The sequence below is a fragment of the Cynoglossus semilaevis genome, chromosome 19, assembly GCF_000523025.1.
Source record: "Cynoglossus semilaevis isolate Cse_v1.0 chromosome 19, Cse_v1.0, whole genome shotgun sequence".
NCBI lineage: Eukaryota > Metazoa > Chordata > Actinopteri > Pleuronectiformes > Cynoglossidae > Cynoglossus > Cynoglossus semilaevis.
Window position 1 is genome coordinate 11,802,934 of NC_024325.1, and position 20,530 is coordinate 11,823,463.

A 20,530-nucleotide genomic window follows, 5' to 3' on the forward strand; every position below is an offset into this window, starting at 1 on the left:
TCACAGGGTCCTGCTGCAAATGCTGACTGGAAACTTAATTTAAGACGGGCGCTAAAACGTGAAAGCCAAATTAATGAATTAGTTGAGAAGAAAGAATTTTCTTTTCTCTTGAATCCTGATAATTAAAATCTTGACCGTTTGCAGCAAGAAATGGAATTGGTAGCAGTACTTCAAGGTAAACACTGTGCCATTAAAACACAGTCATAACACTGGGGTGTCATGTTTTTTACCCCTCTCCCTCTCTCTTTCTTCCTCTGCTATTAATCTCAACTATTACAGCAGCAATTATTGCCTCTTATCGGTAATCCATTTCTAATTTACTGGGTTTACTCTCTCTGATAGCCCACATGTATGTTCATGCCCTGAAGCAGGACTTGGTGATTACAATATCGGACCAGCACTGCATAATTGAAGTATAATGATGTAACAATTAAAATTGGGTCATTTATCCTCCAGGTCTGAATCCTTTCAATTGGACACAAGTGCAGTCATCAGTGGAAGGAAATGCATAAATGGAAGATCTGTATTGTCTCATACGCATGACAGGGCGCCCCCTGTGACTCATTTATCATGGTATAATTCTGACAACTTAGTGTGCTTTATTTTTTAGATAGAAATACAGAAAACATTTAAAACTAAGCCTAATCAAAAATCGAGAAAGTGACCTAATTATATGAGCAAGCAGTCAAAGGATCATAGATAGAACTCAGACAACTAAAACTTAGCCTAAATTTAAAGTAAAACATTTTCATATCTTGACAAAAAAAAAAAAGACTTGTTAGAAAAAATAGGCGAAAGGTTACTTTCTACATTAAATGACTTACCAACATTGGCTGGACGGGGGTCATAAGAGACGCCTCCACTTTGAGGAGTTTCCGTGGCCCTGAACCGTTGGTCGACTCCTGCTGGTTCCTCAGCACTCGTTCAATCACATCACCCAGATTACGCGAGGCCTTAAAAGCATCGTATGCGTTTGGATCCACAGCGTCCAGGCTAAAAGACAGAATCAATGGTCAGACGACAAAGGACAAAAAAAAAGAGGGGGGCAGTGGTGGCTTGCTGGGTAAAGAAGCAGACTTTGGTCCGGAGGGTTACAGATTCAAGTCCACCAGCTGTTGCCACTGAGGTGGACTGAGCATGACACCGTCTCCACACACTGCTCCCTGCTGTGTCACAATGACAAAAAGTTCACTTTCTTTCACTCACACGTGTTTTGCTCCGGCGCTCATCTTCAAGTCGTGTTTTATCAGTCGGATGATACATTTGAGATCGTTGCTGGTGCATCTACAGAGAAGTGAGAGATTAGACTTGTCATCACACAGATCAAAGTACAAACTCCAGTTATTAGTAATGACAACAGCAACAAAAAATCTGGTGCCATCTAGTGGCAGCAACTGATATTAAAGTTGATGCATTGCAATCCAGGAAAAAGGTGAATTGAAATCAATCTTAACCAAAAGATGGACAACTTTGTACCTATATTTGAAGGTCTTAGTTTGACCATGTCTAGTCTGGACTCTTTCACAGAGGGAAAAAACCAACTCTATTACAAACACTCTCCAGCTGTGGGATCTTCTGCTGTGTAGACTCAAAGAAAATGATATCTATTCTGTGTGTGTGTGTGTGTGTGTGTTGGTCTGCATGTGTGTCTGCCTTGAAGCCAGAGTCAACAAACAGAAGTAAACAAATAAATTCAGCTTTTTACACAAATATAATGAAAAACAAGATTTATCATATCAGCCTCACTGGCTGTTTACACAAAGGTTCGGAATGCAATTACAAAACAAAGTTCTGTATGTAGATCATTGTTGACTGTGACTTATGATCACTGCTGCTTGTACAGTCAGTTTCCTATTCTGTGCACTCATATCAACCACTAAACAAAACACAGGGGAAAAGGGAAACTCTGCTGACTGCTGCTTCAAACACGCATGTATGAAGTGCAATGTTGGATAACAGATTTAAATAAATCGTTTTTTTATGAAACCTGGTGGAAACGGTGGAAAAGGCAATGTCTTCTTCCTCTATTTTCCTTTTAGAAAAGCCTGAGACTACAAAGAAATCCAATCAGTAATTCCAAACATTCCATGTTGGAAAATGTCCAGACAGGTGCAGACCCTGAAACCAGTTTGCAAATGGCTCTGCCAAAAAATAAGCAGTAAATGGAACACAGGAGCATTCACCTGTGTTGTGCGTTGAGAGAAAGGAACCAAAAAAATGTCCTGATCTGTTTCAATGTCATTTGACCTGTGACTGGACACTGATTGGATCTCTGTATTGATATTCCAGCTCTGTGACATAAGCTCTATCCACAGTACACGGACAAAACTCCCTTTTCCCTCCTGCTTTCTCCCCCTCGGCCTCACTCTTTTCATCTCTTTTTTTCCCCTCTTCTCAGAGCTCTGTGCTACTTCATCCTCTCTCCCTCTTCTACCTCCTGTTGCTCCCTGCAGGTATTTCTACCTAGCAAAATCTTCATTCCCTTGTTTTTACTCAACAGTGACAGCTTCATTTTAATACCATGAGTATAATAAAAGAAACAACCATTAATGTTAAGGGCATTTACTCTGTTGCTGTTTTCCCACTTTTCAACAACGCATTCACTCACACCAAAGTCCATCACAACACCATGCTCCGTCACTAAAGGAAAATATTTTTGTGTCTCAACAAAAACCATGTCTCCTTTTGTCAATACTGCAGACAAAAATCAATGTCTTTTTTAAAGGACTTTGGTACCAAAAGTAAAGTGTGTACAAACTACTAAATTCTTTTGGAAAGGTCAAAGTCAGAAAGACGGATGACATACCACCAGGTCTGTGTCACTGTTTAAAAAAAGTCACCAAGGTCCAAAGATGTAACTTTTAATTAGAGTAGAGATAAGTCTTTGTTTCGCTGCTGCCTACATCACTATGTATCTTGATTGGCTGTTTTTGGTGTTTGCCTTGATAAGACTACACCAGCAGCTCTGGTCCTGTGGACTGAAAACCATTTGTTTTCTGACCAAATTTTAGTACAAGAGTAAAATCATCCTGAAGTCTCAAGGTCTCTTCTTCTTTAGAGGACTTTTTTTTTTCTTCCTCCTTACCCCCGCCTCTATGTGATGGCTCATTGTGGGAGCGGCTGGCTCTCCATAAATAAAATCATAAAGCGTATGGTCTGGACCTGCTCTATATGAAAAGTGCCCCCAGATAACATCTATTATGATTTGGAGCTATATAAATAAAGTCGACTGGACTTGATTTGTTGCTTTTGGATGCACTAAAGAAAAGAGTCATAAACTGTTTTAATAGAGCAGGTCTGCACCGCTTGTTCTTTTAATGAATTGCCTTATCTTTACTTCTTTACTGCCTGGCCTTATTAACACTGATGTGATAATGTAATGTCATACTTTTTGGCAATGGCCTCCAGCTCATTCTGCTGCTCGTCCTCCTTGGTCAGCAAGGCGAGGCGGGTCAGAGAGGCATCCACTTCCTGGATGGTCAGGAGGCTCTTGGCCGCCGGCGGAAAAGATTTACTCTCGTCGAAGAACATCCGCACCGTCTCGGACACGTCGCCCTTCGAGTCAAAGACACGGACACACACACACACTTTACAACTGTTTTGTCGTCACATTGATTAACAATGTCTAAGACTGATTTAAGAAGTTTTTGAGCCGAAAATGACATGAAAATTCAATTTCATGGAAGGTGATTACAATCAAAGTCAGTGCAAAGTTCTGAGTTCAATTATGATCTATTGTTGTAGCAGGAATTTCCCAGCAAATGTTTTTATTACAATAGTGTAAAAAAGGAAGCATAAAAATAAACTATATTTTATTTATATTGTACGTAAATGCATTCTCACTTAGATCCTTTGTAAATACACACCTGCTCCAGGTCGCGCACCATGTCGTCCTGGTTGCTTCTGAAAATACGGCTGAAGAGCTTAACAATTTGCTTATCGTTCAGGTTGTAGACACTTTTAACAACACCAGGCAGAAGCAGTTTTATTGTCAAGTAAAGGTCTCCATGGAATTTATCTGTGAAGGCAGGAAAGAAAACATTTGGTCAGAAGAGACATTTGTCTTTCAGGCCTGGCTGTGGCAGATGTTAACAAACACACACACCTCCACACGAGCCTTTCTTCAGATAATTCTGAATAATCTGCGTCTTGGCGTTGTAGCCACTGATTTCTGCCACCATGGCGCAGAGTTTCCGGAACTCTCTGAAAAGACAGTCCTTGTGCTGGGGGTCACAGAGCTGGCTGGACAGGGGGCTGCCTTGGCTGGCTTTGGCCGGAGGGGAGGAAAAGGGTGTGGCGGGGGTGGATGGGGAGGAGCTGCTGGAGCTGCCAGCCTTCGCAGCTGAGTGAAGTGGAACAATAAAAGTTATGAGAGTAATTTGGCAGGGCAAGAGCACACAGGCAAAGTCAAGGTGGTTTAAACAAGGTTTTGTGATTGCCCTGGCATTTTGTAAAGGGTTCATTTTGTTTCTTGAATGTTTCCAGCCTTTGTTTTAGCCCTTTTGGCTTAATGCTGCAGATTTCTCAAAAAAAAGTTTTAAAAAGAATAACTGGACAAAACGTGAATGGGTTCAATGCAAATTGGAAGAGCTAAATCTAAATTTTACATATCTATTCTCTCTGGACATTAGAAACAAACTGGACTGAGCCAACCCTTCTGGCTCAGATACAAATCAAACCTCGCTCTGCCTTTTTTCTTATTTAAGACTCGCTATAATATTTATGCTCTTGTTTTTAAACTTTACCACTTCAATTCCACTTTCTTTTATTGTAGCCACTTCTAAGTAATTAGGTCATAAAGAAGAATGAGTTCCATGTCTATTTTTTGCAGCAAAGCAGTTTAAGCAGGACAATGTCACCAGTATTGTGAATGAAATCAATCACGAGCAGCTGCTCCAGTAGCAGCCTTCACCGTCAAGGCTTTTTAGCAGACAAATCAGACAGAAAGATAAAGTGCCTCATCACAAATCCAGACCAAAATCAGTTAAGAAGCTCAACATTGTCGCTGGACTCAAAAAGTTTTGATAATTAGACGAGTACATGTCTTTAGATGATAGTTTTCCTAATTGTGAGAAGAAATACTGTGATATAAAAGCTGTATTAACCTAAACACTCAACTAAAAGCTAGCTATTTATGTTTCCAAAACCAGGGGACTGAAGTTTAGTGTTGTAATAATCAAGATGATGAAGCTAAATTTTTTGAATCTCTCCAGGAACACTTGTATTTTTCTTTTGAAAATGTATTCAACTCCATTTGGATCTATCCATCTGTCTATACTTAATGTCAGTTCAGTTAGATTTTCTGATCTGATTATACCCTCTGGTATTATTTTTTCTGATCTGATTATACCCTCTGGTAAACCTAATGCTATTCTTATAAAGTATATTGAGTAAGAAGCTGTTTTGATTCAATTATTTCCCAATGACCTCATACAACATTAAAAGTAATATATTATTTATAATTTTTAGTTTAAATTTGACTCTTTTTTTTACCTGTGAAGCCTGAGAATTTGCGTGGTGCATTCAGGGATGGGTCGGCGGGAGGAGACAATAGCTGGCCCGTGGTGTTAAGCTTGGCTTGAACCTTTTTCTTTGGACTTGCGTTGACTTTGGCCATCAGGTCTACAAAACAGAAGATTCCAGTCTATAGTAAATGCATCTCTGACCACAGTGACCACAGTGCTGCATTCAACCCATAAAAAGATTGTAGCAGTTAACCACAGTGCTGCTTTCAACCCATAAAAAGATTGTAGCAGTTCAAATTCACAACACATTCAAGTCATCAGTCAGCTCTATTACTATTCTAGGACTAGTAATCCACCAGAGAGAAGACTAGTGATGCCTACACTGCTGTAGGAAATAAGATTGAAAATGAAACAACATAGACTAAAATTAGACTGAAAAAGTTTATGCTTACACATTCTAAACTTTTTTTCCTTTATTTCACTTTGTAAACCCTTTCCTACAAATTAAAAAACACTCCTATCTTAAATTTAATAGATTAAGAAATAAACACTTTTTATTTAGGAAACTGCAATGCAACTGTATATAAAATATTCAGCAGTTGTACCTGATACATGTTTATTAATGAGCTCCTTGTCTTCGTCCTGCAGCTCTTCCCAGCCTTCCAGTTCTGTGATGTCTTCTATCTTCTTTGTTGTGGCACGTGCTCTTTCCAGCTTTTCAAATATACATTTCACATGGTACCACTCCTTCATCTCTCCAGCAGATTCACTGAATGGGTTGGGAACAACTTTACCGATACGCACTATTCCTTTTGCGATTTTGTCCTTGCATTTTTTACAGCCCGCTGTACCACGTTTAGCATATTCCACAATGAACCTCTGTTCTGCCATATTGGGCTCGTCTGAGAAGCTGTGATGCAGGAAGAACCAGGTACGGTGGGGAGGGTGGATGAAGTTTTGTTTGTGGGAAACAAAGAACAAATGGCACAATTTTCGATAAATTTTAGATGCATGTAAGGGTACAGGCTGATGGTCATAGAAGGATAATCCAGGAGTGGATCTGAAATCTCTCCAGACTAGCTGAGGCCCTAAACGTGTTCCAAGACTTCTAAGACCCAAGGTAAACACACGGAGAGGCCTCTGCATCCAATCCTGTTGTTGGGAAAATTAGAAAAAACCTACAAAAGAAAAAAGACATTCACATTAAGCAAATGAAGTGGCCTTTGTTCTGAGAAAGGATGCTTTTCAATAACATTCATATCAACAAACATTTAGTTTACAAAAGATTAAAATAAAAACTAAAACTGAGTCAGAACAGCAGAGGGCTGAGTTACACAAAAAGGTTAACAGTGTTAAAATAAAAAAAAGATTATTTGATTAATTCTCAAATATTTAGATAAGCATTGATGGACAAATGCACATATTGTTGAAAATTTGTCATAAAACAGACATCATTCAAAGTTTAAAGTCCACGTCTAACTTCTTTACTAAGTCTTCTTTGTGTTTATTGTAATTTTCTGAAGTAGTTCTGAAATAGTTAGTTGTCTCAGTGTATAAACCAATATGCACTGTGTTGATTAAATATGAATGTAAATATTGATATATATATAGTCATCAATGCAATTCAAACCCGCTATTATATATAACCTTTTAATTCCTGGTGTTCTAAATGTTTTTACCTATTGGGTTAGTATTCTGTAGTGTAATTTATTTATCCTGGAATATGATTATTTTATGTTATGTTAATCTGCCTTTTCGTGTTGTCTGAAGTTTCATACATTAGTATAGAATAGAATAGTCTTTATTGTCATTGTAACACGGGGGTATAACGAAATTGATGGTGCTCCCACAGAGCCACTATGCACAACAGGAGAAACAAAAAACTATATATACAATAATATATACCGAGAAACAACCTCGTAATGTAAACTGTAAAAACACTGTAAAAAGATAGGAGGAGGTAGTGCAACATTATAAACACAGAAGAAGAATAAAATAACTACAATTTTAATATTAAAATTATGCATTTGTGCAAAAGAGATTTTAAAGTGACACTTAAGTAAAGATAAGGAAACTCTGTGGGGTCAGACTAAAAAAAAACTCCCAAGCCAAATTAAGTGTTTACATAAAGTGTTTAAACAATAGTGGCACGAGAAATACCCACGTTCTACGTGGAAGGAGAACAATTTAAAGCTAACAGTGATAGCTTTAGCCACGCTACAGTGTTTTCCACCTACACACAGCTAGTCAAGTTCGCTAACAGACCTTAAGGTAACCTTAGAAAATAACTATAAATAAACCAGTATTTCTGAGCATTTTGAGTGACCTACCGTAGAAAACATAAGCAATATTCATTTTACATTACTCCCCACTCAATCCTCATTGTTAATACACAACAGTAAGGAGGATGTCAAGATAGTTAGCTCCAGGACAAAATCAATAGTGCTTCCGGTTATTGTTTTCAAAATTAAGTGTTCGTCTATGTCAATACAACATTTATCGTATTTAAAGTATCTGAATTAGTTAAAAATATGAATTTGTCTGCCTTTTTAATTACATTTAAGGCTACAACTATTGAACGTACCACACAAAGTACCATTAAATTAGTTCTATAACTTTTGAAAATGAACTAAAACCGTGTTTGCTCTCTTTCTAGTAGACCCCGATGAGCTTGACACAAAAAGGCGGAGCGGCCACGGATCACGTGGTCATGACGCTACGCTTAAATCTGCAACAAATTTGTTTTACCGCCATCTGTTGGACTGGAGCACAAACTCTTAAAAAGGAACACAAAATAACTATGATATTATTTGTTAACTATAAACTAATAACTAGCAAATAACTTCGGAACCCCACAACGAGTTGTATAATGACAATAAAATAACAATAATAATATAATAATATTAATAATAACCTCTGTAATTGCCATTTGTGTTATCATTATAATTATAATAATAATAATAATCATCATCATAATCATCTTCATCATAGTAACTATTATATTAATAATAATAGTATTTAATTTGACAAAATAAGACGACACGCATTTTCTACGTAGTAATTGTTGTCCATGAACTGCTAAACGGTTAGCGCTCGTCCGTGCGTCTACGGAATATGCGTAAACATCTGCTTTCCTTTTAAGCAGGAACGACCGAATTCAAGCCTAGCTACTACGAGAATCAGCGTTGGGCGGTCACTACGCAAATCTTGTGTACGCGGAGGGAGGCGGAGGTGTATTGGACGCAGAAGCAGATACGTTAATATTATTGACGTTATTACACAGTACCGCACCGATTTCTTCTCCCCGGGCCTTCCTTGAACTAAAGGGCGAAGAATGGGAAGGAGAGGACGCGGACCATTAAAAGCAAAAAGCCTGGTCTTGTCCGCGGACTCAGAGCGACTTTTGTTGGGTTTGAACGCTGTGTCCCGGAGGTTTTAGAGCTCCGAGCAGGCTAACAGCAGCACAGGCTAACTGAGATCCGTGGCCCTCATCCTAACTCCCAGTTAACATCTGCATTCGCATGTACAGGAAGAGAAAATGGTAAGACGTGTAAGTCTTTTGTTTTGTAAAAAAACCCAACGAAATCTTGATGTCTTTGTCGCATGACGTGTAATAACGCGTCTGTCAAGGTGCTGTTACACCTTTGGCTAGCTTGTTTATGTCACAGTGATGACTGCTGCTGTCACCTGCCCCTGGACAGGAGCCAATTATTGAACTATTAAAACAGATCCGCAGTTAAAACATTGTATGCGTTGCAAAAACATGTTGTTCCATGTTTTCAGCATAACACAACATTGCCGTTTTGGAACACCTTTTTTCAAATTATCATAATGCTTTAGTCAGAAAGATGACGTAAAGTGAGTTATTTCACTAATATTTATTTATATTTATTTGTCAAAAAATTGTACGTTATAGAGTGTTGGGAACAGGAACTATGCTAAGGTGAGGTTGGTGAAGATGTCAGTGGGGCAGTGGTGGCTTGGACTCGCAGGTTCGAATCCATTGAGAATAGAATAGTCTTTATTGTCATTGTAACACAGGGATACGACGAAATCGAGCATGGCCGTCCCCGTACACTGTTTCCGTGCGCTCAGCATGAGCTGCTCACTAAGATGAAGGGTTCAAGTCGGAGTTTATGACAATAAATCCTGATTGAGCTTTTCATGAAAACTTATTCAACCTGTTTATAGAAGAGTCTCTAGTACAGTAATGTCGAGGACCATAACACAATATTTGGAACCTAGGGTGTGTAAAATTAGCACTGTTAAGGATATGCTTCTGTAAATAGAGTTGGCTATTTGTTCAGGATAATGTTCTTATGACAATACAGACTATTCTTATACCCAAGAACTGCAGTACCACATGTCATGCAATGATCAACAATACTTTGACCGAAAGTCAACCACACCTACAAAATGAATTCGAGAAACACTCACGCCATTCTGCTTCTTTTCTCCATTCCATTTTGTTGCTTTAATGCTGATTGAATTTATTTGTTCTTTTGTCCTTGTGCAGGTGTTCCTCTTGAATCCTATAGACAACCTGAGAAGCTACATCAACAACCGTCCACCGCTGGTCATTTTTATGATCAGTGTCAGTGCGTTGGCCATCGCCTTCCTGACTGTTGGTTATTTCTTTAAGATTAAGGAGATTAAATCTCCAGAGCTAACAGAGGTGAGTCACAGCAACGCTGTCTCTTTAGATGAAATTAAATTGTACAGTCTAATCTTTTTAAGTATCTCTTAGGGAAATGTGGCTCACCGCTAATGGTCAAGTCATGAGTTTCCGTTCCACAAGGACACATTTGTTTTTTCTTTGACATTTTATGCTGATGAACTTGCTAAAAGTTCCCTTTTTATCAGCTGCAGTTTTTTCTTAAATATATATAAATATGCACAGATTTGAACAGAATGAAAATGGTGAAACATGGTGTGATGACCTGCCAAACACAAAGAAAAAGCATACAGGATCTTGCTATTTAACAGGTAGTACATGCAGGTTTTTGAGAATGAAGTATAGAAAGTCTACAGTCCCTATCCAGCCATTTGACAATTGCATCGGTCAGTTTGTCTGGCGTAAACTTACGTTCCTGCACCCAATGAAGCTGTTATGATGGGCATCCGACCCGAAGTTGAAGCCTCAACAAATGTATTTTTGATGTTGTAATAACATGGGTCATTTGTGTATTAGAGCAACAATAAGTGGACGAACAGTGGAATTATTAGGTATACACTGCATTCTGCCTGTGCATTACAATGTGATGTCTTGATAATTTCACAAGTTAAGTAATGAGTTTATTTTGGCGTCCCTTTATAACTAATATTTACTGAGGACAGGTACTAACCAATCGGGCAGAACTACACCTCATGCTTGTGTGTCTGTGTCAGGACTGGAACACTTTTCTGCTGCGCTTCAATGAGCTGGACTTTTGTGTGTCGGAGAATGAGACGATAAAGCACGGTCTGAATGAGTCAACCACGCCAGAGAGCATGGTCGTGACCAGCGGTCAGGCACGGTCTATCACCCAGGCTCCGGTCCTGCTGGAGGACTCAGGCCCCATCAACATCTCTGTCCCCATCACCCTCACACTGGACCCCCAGCGTCCCTTTGGAGGATACTCTCGTAACCTCACCCATCTGTACGCCACGGTGCTGGGGCAGCAGGTTGGCCTTTCTGGTGAGTTCTCTGCTTCTCTGCCTGTTTCTTCTGTTTGTCTTCAGAGTGGTTTACTACAAAGACAGCACGTATCTGTTGTACACAAATGTAATTTTTTCAGATCTCATTCATACTGGAACACATGAGTCTATGACCGTAATCAGGCAACATCAAACGATTATACTTTCTCCAGATGTAGACTCTGACAACAAATGTTTGGAGCTTTATTTAAAAATGGATTCTCCATGGATGATATATTGGAAAAAAGAGCAGTAAACACGGAATAATTTAGCCCAAACAAACTCGTATATCTTTTGAAGTTTTGTTCATTTTTTTGCTCAATGCAGTTCAATTTCATCATGTATATTTTTTCACCAGTATGTTTCTGCACCATGACACAGGGTTCACACTCACATACACCAAACTGTACCTATAGGACTCCCTAGACCACCTGTGAAATTGTAGTCTGAGTAATCTCCCCTCAGAGTATCTGTGTGTATTCACTCCTGTACTTAGAGCTGATCAAATCACCCATGAGGCAAGTTAAAGCCATGACAGGTGGAGCTGGGTTGGAATGAACACACAGTGGTAGCTTTGTCTAACAATAATGCCTTTCTCTTTCAGTTGTGCTCTAGATTTCAGAGCTAAAAGCAAGCTGTAAAGTAAATACACAGCCTCTGTATGCTTCAGATTTTCATGTACATAGTGTGTACCCTGTCGTGGTGTATGTGAACCTTACTTCTTTTTTTCCAATATAATGGAGGATTCTAGTTTAGTGGGCAAAAAGAAAACTTTACATATGATTGTTGTGTTTATTTTAAGCTTTTTCAAAGAGATAAGAGATAACTTATTACAAGAATACTCATTCCTTTGTACCTCGGCTATAAAAAATAATACTACACCTCACCTATTATATAGTTACTTCAAAATAACCTTTCAACACAGTGATGACGGTTATAAAAAATCTTCAATCCCTGTGAGGATATCAGGATTGTGTTCAACTACACAGACACAGGTTTTATAATGAACTAGTAAACTAAAACATGGTGATTATTGTATTTCATTACATATATTTTTTGGGACATTGTTGTTTGACGGTCTGCCATGGGATTCATTTTTTTGTCTCTTAATTTTGCTTTTGCTTTAACTGCACCATTCCAACACCGGTAACTTCCTTGTCTTAAATTTTAAACTTCATAAATCCAGGCGTTCAAAGTCGACAAATACAGACTGAGTGAATAGTCATGTGAGAGTAGGGCTTTGACACAGAAGAGGAAGGAGTGGCATGTGTCTACTGTGTAAACTATTTTTTTTTTAATCTGCTTTAAAACAAACAACCATAAACTGCTCACTTCTGGTCTGACTACAGTAATCACACGCTGTCACTCCCAGGTCACATGACTTTGCAGCAGAGACCAGTTGTTATCAGCTCCTCCTCTAATCCACAGTAATAAAAACTGAGCGATCAAAACTTTAACTTTTCCTGCTGTCACTGTTTTGTTTAAGTAGCCATTTGGAATATTCTCAGGAAGGTGTGTATACATATATATAACATCCACAATTGGAGGTTCCACAGGGCTGCTATGGTTTTACCAGATGTATCTCTCACACCCCAAACCTCTCCCTGGTGCCACCTCTGGTACACATTTGGCACAGCTTGTACACTAGATGCCTTTCTTGATTCAATCCACATTGGGATTAAAGGACAAGGTGTTATGGAACCAGAAACCTGCTTGTTGCTCTTGACCAATCAAGACCAAGCCTACTCTAAGTTAACCTTTCAATAGGAAAACACTGTGGACGTAAAAGAAAAGGCCGTAAGATAAAGTCTTGCATTTGTAAAAAGAGAAGTGGTGCAGACGGAGAAGCTGGGACTGGAGTAGTTGGTGTCATAATAAAAATAATCTGTTGTGTTCATCTGTGTGTATGTGTGTGTGTCTGCAGGCCGAGAAGCCCACGAAGAAATAAATATCACATTCACCCTGCCTGTGTCCTGGAACTCGGACGACTGCGTGCTGCACGGACACTGCGAGCAGGTGGTGTTCAGCACTTGCATGACCATCACAGCAGCCAGCAATATCTTCCCAGTCACAGTGTGAGTTGGACCGTGTCCCAGACTCAGGGGAGGACTGTGTTTCTCTGCCCAGAGTCCGGGTGATAACAGACTGAATTAAATACAGCAATTGAATGTTTTAGATCTTTAACAGTGTTTTGGGGGTGGGTTCATGTGGGGGCATCTTTACAATGTTCAATCAAAGTAATTACAGTCTTTAATGATATTGACTTGGAGGAGAATATTAATGTCTGGGTTGGGTGAAAAGTAGTAAAAGAAAAAGCCTTTTGATCAGTAGATTTATTATAGTTTGGTTTCTCTGGTGCCTTTTATCGTCCTTAAAGATAAATTCAAGGCTGGTTGGATTTTTCTCTTTAGTTCTATGATGCTTTTGGATATGATTGGATGTTTAAAGCTTAACTCGACTAATACAGAAAGCATAATATTTTCAACTACTCCAAACCTAGCAAGAAACAAGTGAAGAGATGTATTAAAAAAAACTGTAGACAATTAACAAATAATGCGATTGATCACAGTTAATCACAATTTACGGTTCCCGTCACCATCACACACGATATCCTTTAATCTTTAACAATACAAACACAGCAGACAGAGTTCACAGAACACAGTGATCGCCGTGACTAATCCTTTGGTCCGTTCTTCTATTGTGCGCTAATAAAACAGAGCCTATTCTGTCAGGTTACATGTGCTTTTATCTCCACCACACACATTGACCTGGTTCCACAACATCCATCAACATTTTGTTCTCTTTGTGTCCCGTGTGTTAGCACACATGTCCAGCTCCTACAGGGACTGAGGGCAGGGCTGGGTGCAAACTCACACATGAGAGTGTAAAGTCGATCGCTCTCAGAGCAGAAAGTCACATGAAGCAGCTGGAATTTGAAACAGATTGTTACCACATCCCAACTGTTTTGAGAAGTTACCACTTGTGACCAGAGAGGAACCAGCTGTGAAGCATCAGCCAACCATAACCCTGTGTTTTCTTTACAGGCAGCCGCCACACTGCATACCGGAGACCTACACCAACGCCACCTCCTGGTACAAGGTGTTCACCACAGTCCGTGACTCGGACACCAAGTACAGTCAGGATTATAACCCGCTCTGGTGTTACAAAGGAGCAATCGGCAAAGTTTATCACGCACTCAACCCAAAACTGACTGTCATTGTACCAGACGTAAGTTAACGTTTGTCATAGTAGGTAAATGTGTCATTGCAAATTTGTTTTTTTACCTGATATGTATTAAATTTTACAATTAAATTTCATACCGCAAATGTTTTTTGATGTGAATGTTGACTTGATTGTGGTGGTTAGTGCCATTACCTCCGAGAAGGTCATTGATTCAATTCTGTTGGTTTCATCTCACTAATTAAAATAAAACAAAATAAATACTAATATTTAATTTAACTTTTGTTATATACTGAATTAACCTCATATCCAGTATGACCACAAGAGGGCACTGCCTACATTTTACTCCACACTGCTACAGTTAGTTACACACTTTGAGGTCAATATTGTTAAATACGTTAAATATAAGTGGTGCATTTTGTTGTATTTGACTTGATTTCCTTTCCCATCTTTTTTACTAGGATGACCGCTCTCTCATCAACCTGCATCTCATGCACACAAGCTACTTCCTGTTTGTGATGGTCATCACCCTGTTCTGCTATGCAGTCATCAAAGGGCGACCAGGCAAAGTACGACAAACCAACAGCGACTTCTGCCCAGAGAAGGTACAACAGACACCAGCAGTGCTATATGACTTCAACAGGTAGTTTAAGACCCCGTGTTATTTTACCAGTGATTGGTTTAAGAGCTGATTCAAGCACAATCACAACTCCTATCACCTGTGATCTTAACTCTAATCAACAAATGGCATGTAACCAACACTGTTTGATTTTGATGATACTGACTAATTCAATCTGGATTTGAATTAAACTTGTCAGTCAAAACACTAACACTCTCTTCTTTGTCCTTCTGCCTGCTTGATAAAAAGGTTTTTTTTCTTTATAGCAAAGACTGATTTGACTCTTTAGAAGTGAGTCTTCAAAAGCATCACCATAAATGTGTGGTTAATTAAAGAGGAGGGTTTGATAATGACAGATGAAATGCCTTTCCTCTTTATTTTATGGCAAAAATAAATATTTTATAGGTCCACTTACAGCCATTGCTTGTAAACAAGAGGAAACTGCCTTTTATTTTAATGGATATAGATTTTTATGAATAAATAAAATTAAATGAATCTTTGGCTCCTCCTGTTGGCCATTTAAACAAGATCTATAAAGATTTATTCTTCCTAATCCATACATGCATATATAAACATAAATATATAAAGTATGATAATCTTTCAATGGCACTTCTTCTTCTAAAGCTTTTGTGGTGTTGTTTTGAACTGCATGCAATAACCTGAGTCATTTCCTCTGTTGCAGGTGGCGCTGTCAGAGAGTTAAAATGATTTCGTCCAAAGGTTATGTCAGAACGTAACTGTACATCCGGACAGAGTTAGGGGAAACTGGAGGAATATAATATTAACATGCTAGTCTGTTAGTGAGCATACTACAGTACGAGGGACTAAGAGTAGCTCTGCGAATGCGTTCAACTCCCGCAATGTTGGATTTCTCCAACCAAAGATATATAAGTGCCTGTATCTGTGCTGTAAATATTTGTAGGAACTCTTGATTTTTTTTAATTTCAGGGTGATTGTTTTTTTGTTTTGTTTTTTTTGCCTGAAATCTTCGTGCCACGTCTGGATATAAACACAACTTTCCTACATTATTTTTTGCTTTTTCATTGAAGTCTCCCGCATTTTTTTACTTCACTGGCTGAGAGAGAAGCTACCTAGTTTTGGTGTTCTTTAAACTCTAAAAAAAAACAAAAAATAAACCAATTTAAATCCATTGAGAAGATGGTGTATGATTGTCCCAGTGGAAAGTCATGAGGATTAGATTGTTTTAAAACAGAGGGAAACGTCCTGAACGTACATGTGGATTTTGGAATTTTCCTACAGTACAAGGAAGTGGAAAAGGAATTCAAGGAACATCTCTGAAAAAAAATGATAAGGTTCCTAATCACATACAGACAACCTGTCATACTTCAGTCAACATCTGGAAGCAGCATAAGCAGCACCTGAATGTGCTTGAACACATGGGAGAAGAGGGTGAGCTGATTTTTGCTGAGAGTGTGTTTAATCTTAACGTCTGCATCTTTAAAACAGAGATTACAGTAGAAATGGAACCTGCACTAAAACTAAAAAAAAGACAAGATGCCGCTCATAGTTTGGATTTGAAAGCAACATTGGCCTTTAAACAATTAATACCAGGTTTAATCTTGTCTGTTTGCACTGTAAAAGCAGCAAAAGTACGTCAAAAAACCCTGCTGTCTGTTTTAAAATTATTCGTTATTGTTTATTCAAAACCTCCTTCCACGTTTAAAGTTGCATTGAGGAATGTAATGATATTATTGATGTTGACGTTCAAGCCTGATCTGTAGCATTTAAGGCTCAATCTTGTTAATTTCACGGGGATTTTTCACTCTGATCTCTTGCTAACTACTAACTTGTGGTGTGAACCTTCGTGCCAATGATTTAACTGAGGCACCCAAATGTACCCAGAGGTTCCACACTGCAGCTTTAATGTATCACCCTGCCCTTTTTTGTTGTTGTTGTGTTTGTTTTTAAATGATTTCACACTTGTTTTACAGCATTTATCCAGTTTTAGTTTTCACTCATGTTATCTTGCCTTATCTGCAGTCTGTTAAGTTTGAAACTTTCTCTATCAAAACAGGCAAGTTTTTAAATAAAAAATTATTTCCTACCATTTCCTTTTAAATTACGGAAAAACAGAGAATTCTGACTTCCTTGTAAAAAAAACTATATAAGTTAGCTTTTATTATGGTTATAAAATTAATATATTTATAATAATGTAATTAAGTTTGTTTATTTTTCTCTATTAAAGAAAATGTACAAAAACACATGGTTTATGGATGTTAGTGAGTATGTAAAATGTTTGCTTGGAACAATTTAGGCTTTTTCTGGTTCACAGAAAAATTCTCTGTTATGGAAGTGGAAATTTCAGCTTTAAGAGTTATTTTATTGCTCTTTCTTGATTATTCCTTATTTAGCCAGGTTATTCTCACTGACAGTGAATTTAGGACCTGGTGTTTTGGTTGATTCTACAGGATCTTTGAATTTGACAATCATTTATTTCTAGGCATACATACAAACAATACAACATTTTTAATTTATATAATGCAGGTGCTCTAAAGGCATGTTTAAATTTTCAGGACTACATCAAATAATATGGTAAAATGGTTCAGAACCAAGCCAAGGAACAGTTGGAGCTAAAAACCAGAAAAAAATGAAGCAAGAATAAAGAAAAGTGTTAAACAAAACAAAAACTAAAATAACAACAGACAACAACCGTTTAAAACTAGCTCAGCAGCTATCTTGAGATTAGCATAAAGATAATTTCAACATATGACACAAATGTCTCAACAATTATGGTCTTTAAACAATTTTTTTAAATGTGTTCCTGGGTGGACAGGATGGGTCATAAGGACCGACACTGGACTAGCCCGATTTAAAATCTGTGCGAAACTATAAACACAAAAACTAGAGAAAAAATATGAGTCTTAAGTAGGCCTTTAACAATATTTTTTTTTTCAGTAGTTCCTGTAACTTGTATTCCCTCTCTCTTCAATATCTTGTCATATTTAAATTAAAACAGTTGTTGAATGTACTCTTTAACAATGAGCATTGAGCAGATGAGTTGATTTTTTTTTACATGGTTTTAACTGATTCACATAAGGTTTATTAAAACATCTTGTCATGTAATTGTACCACAGACTGTAAATATATACAGGTAGAAGTGCGTGTGTGTATTGTCAGTGGATGAGTGACTTTTTTTTTAACAAAAGGACAAAACAGTCTTCCTAACTCTAGATTTTTATTTTGTATCATATCCGAGCATGTATGTGTTGCATTCACTGGCGCTGTTGCAAACTGACGAGGAGGTGATGTAATGTTGGGTGTTGATAATCAGCGTTTTAAACCATATTTGGCTCACTTCAGATCTGGTGTTCCTCAAATTAGTATCAACTCACTTCCATGTTCAAGGTTAGATGGTGTAAGCAGACACATTTAATGTGATAATGAGGTCTAATTGCCTATCCTTGGCCCACATTTAATCAGCTCCAAACATGCCCACACCAGGTCTGAATATGTTTGTTTTTGTTTTTTTGGTTATGTTTTCATATCTAACTGCTAAATGCCTTAACCTTTTGCTGGTTTCGTTTAGTCCTGCTGTAAAGTCCGCATCGGTGCCATCATCTCGGCGCTCCTCGGAACTCATCACCAAGCTTTCTGGACTAGATTTTTAAAATGAACTCCACTATAATCGCAATGGACTGGAGTAAGAAAAAAAAAGCAGAGGTCGCCATGTCACCTTTTTATCCTTTCTGTCATGTCTGCAGAGCTTACCGGCAACTATTAAAGCCAACTTTGTGCCTTCTGCACTGTCCAGCTGCATCATCCTCTTCCTCATACCCAGCGTAGATAGGACCATAGGTTTAACGTTGCTGTGGACGTCACAACCAATCCATTATGGTTTTCTTCTTCAGTGGAACTGCTGTAAATGAAATTTAAGTTGAAATAAACTCTCCAAATGATAAACAAATGCACGTTTCACTAACCTTTTCTTTCTACCAACTAAAACCATCAATAATTAAAATTTTAAAGTGTATTACCGAATTAAATGTTTTATTTTTCACTTGGAATTTAGAAAGAGTAACTCAATTATTTTGCCAAAAAATGTATGTATGAAACAAACGCAATAAAACTGTGTTACACTGATCAATCTCCAACTTTTAACTAAAATATTTGTTCCTCTCTACTGTTCTCCACACTTAGATTTGACTTCCCTAGATGAGGTTCTCTATTCATTCCACTAGAGGGCAGAGTTGTCCGATATATGAAGTAGAAGGCACGTTTTTGTAGTAGTTTTCAACTAAGCTCTTTTACCTTCCTCCGGCTGATAAATACCAAACAAACAAAACCTGGGCTGCAGGGTTTTCCCGGCATTGGAAAAGAGGTTCCGGGCAGAAACAACATTAAGTCCTAAATTTAGGAAATGGCATTTTTACTTTACGTCAAATTACGTCCACCATGTCCACACAGCGTGGTTTGCATTTACAGCTCAAACGAATTGCAGTTCGTTAATCGACATTTCAATGGTTTCAGAGTAAACAATCGGCACAGTAAGACAATACGTTTTAAAGTATTTCACTTTCTTAATTCTACTTCTGAAAATGTCAGAATTACCTCGAAAATGTCACGGTTGATCAACGACAGAAACGACGCTGCGACAGGAGAACAAACGTCACTTCCTGCCAACTTCTCTTCGCTTATAAACAAACCTCAACTTTAAACCATAATGCTATTGTGTCACAGTGTAGTATCTGGTAAAAAACTACAAACTGTACGATACAGGATTAATATATTTAAAAAATATATCATGTTTTGGTGCTATTTACCACCAGAAATAAATGGGGAAAAAAAATATATAAGACGTTCTGATGGGTGAACTTTAAAGGTATAGTCTTTGTATTTTATTTTTACTCTGGCCCACAGCTAATTCCTGACCCTGCTGGAAAAACGAGTTTGAGAATTTTAATGATGAAGGACAGGGATGGACTGTGGACACAGCAGAGGACTGAATAAAATAAAAATTAATGGGCACAAAGGGAGCTGCAGGGTTGGTGAATTATTAACTCCATCCCAACAAAGAGAAACTTTGCCTAAAATGTTAAATTGGCTCGAAAACTTTTATTTAAACTCTCACTCTTCATACAAAGTTAATGCTGTCTTCTTTTCACCGACAGACACAGTAAGTGTTTCATGTCCGAGCTCTTGGCCTTAATTCCGGTTCTTTTGGACAGACAGAGAAAGAACCTCTGTCCTTCTGTCTGTGTATTAAAACTGTCCAGGAGTCACCTTGGCGTGTGCACTTGTTTTCAAAGAGCCTTCATAAAGTTGATTAAATGGCAAAATGTGATTCAGTGCAGCAGCGGGCAGTTGGATTGACAAGCACGGAACAGGAAATGAGAGTTTAGTCTTTGGAAAAACAATAGCCTTAAATCAGGTCACGTTCAGAAACATTCAGACACAACAGTCTGAACGACCAGCTGCCAACAGATGGTTTATGATGACTTTTAAATCTGCAGGAGCCAATCAGAAATCAGCATGCTTCTAATCAAACCAACCGCCTGCAAATGAGTAGTTACTAATTTTTAAAATGTATTCTGGCAACATTATGTTTTCAAATTTCATTTCACTTTGAGAA

General features: G+C 38.1%; 2 protein-coding genes and 1 long non-coding RNA gene across 6 annotated transcripts in view; 1 reads left to right on the plus strand and 2 right to left on the minus strand.

Annotated features, from left to right (window-relative positions):
* lig3 (ligase III, DNA, ATP-dependent) overlaps positions 1–9,920 on the minus strand; it is a 16,971-nt gene extending 7,051 nt beyond the window's left edge. The window contains exons 1-8 of one of the 2 annotated variants that reach the window (XM_025065961.1): positions 9,903–9,920; positions 6,071–6,643; positions 5,494–5,622; positions 4,106–4,342; positions 3,867–4,018; positions 3,389–3,555; positions 1,207–1,284; positions 825–993 (exon numbers count right to left, since the gene is read on the minus strand). In XM_025065961.1, coding sequence (XP_024921729.1) covers positions 825–993; positions 1,207–1,284; positions 3,389–3,555; positions 3,867–4,018; positions 4,106–4,342; positions 5,494–5,622; positions 6,071–6,611 — 1,473 coding nt within the window. In that variant the 5' untranslated portion in view covers positions 6,612–6,643; positions 9,903–9,920. Of the gene's footprint in view, positions 1–824; positions 994–1,206; positions 1,285–3,388; positions 3,556–3,866; positions 4,019–4,105; positions 4,343–5,493; positions 5,623–6,070; positions 6,644–7,795; positions 8,139–9,902 lie in introns of those variants that run through there. The other variant, XM_008333001.3, reaches the window with a different exon arrangement.
* On the plus strand, positions 8,658–16,433 carry tmem248 (transmembrane protein 248). Of its 3 annotated transcripts, none has more exons than XM_008333003.3 (7): positions 8,658–9,015; positions 9,982–10,140; positions 10,854–11,142; positions 13,066–13,216; positions 14,186–14,369; positions 14,783–14,964; positions 15,623–16,433. In XM_008333003.3, the coding sequence occupies exons 1-7, from the start codon at positions 9,004–9,006 to the stop codon at positions 15,675–15,677; spliced, it is 1,032 nt and encodes a 343-aa protein (XP_008331225.1). In that variant the 5' UTR covers positions 8,658–9,003; the 3' UTR covers positions 15,678–16,433. The 3 variants fall into 3 exon arrangements, with proteins under 3 accessions (XP_008331225.1, XP_008331227.1, XP_008331226.1); XM_008333005.3 differs by having other exon boundaries at positions 14,783–14,926; XM_008333004.3 differs by having other exon boundaries at positions 8,659–9,006.
* Positions 11,078–19,580, minus strand: LOC103395337 (uncharacterized). Its single transcript, XR_523256.3, has 3 exons — positions 19,510–19,580; positions 18,670–18,817; positions 11,078–11,214 (listed from the first exon to the last, which is right to left on the minus strand). It is a non-coding gene; the product is annotated as an uncharacterized LOC103395337 (long non-coding RNA).
* Between the last annotated feature and the right edge of the window lie 950 nt (positions 19,581–20,530).

Coding starts and splice junctions, on each gene's coding strand:
- tmem248 (XM_008333003.3), top strand. Junction 14,370..14,782: donor TGACTGTCATTGTACCAGAC/GTAAGTTAACGT, acceptor CTTTTTTACTAG/GATGACCGCTCTCTCATCAA. Junction 14,965..15,622: donor GTGCTATATGACTTCAACAG/GTAGTTTAAGAC, acceptor CCTCTGTTGCAG/GTGGCGCTGTCAGAGAGTTA.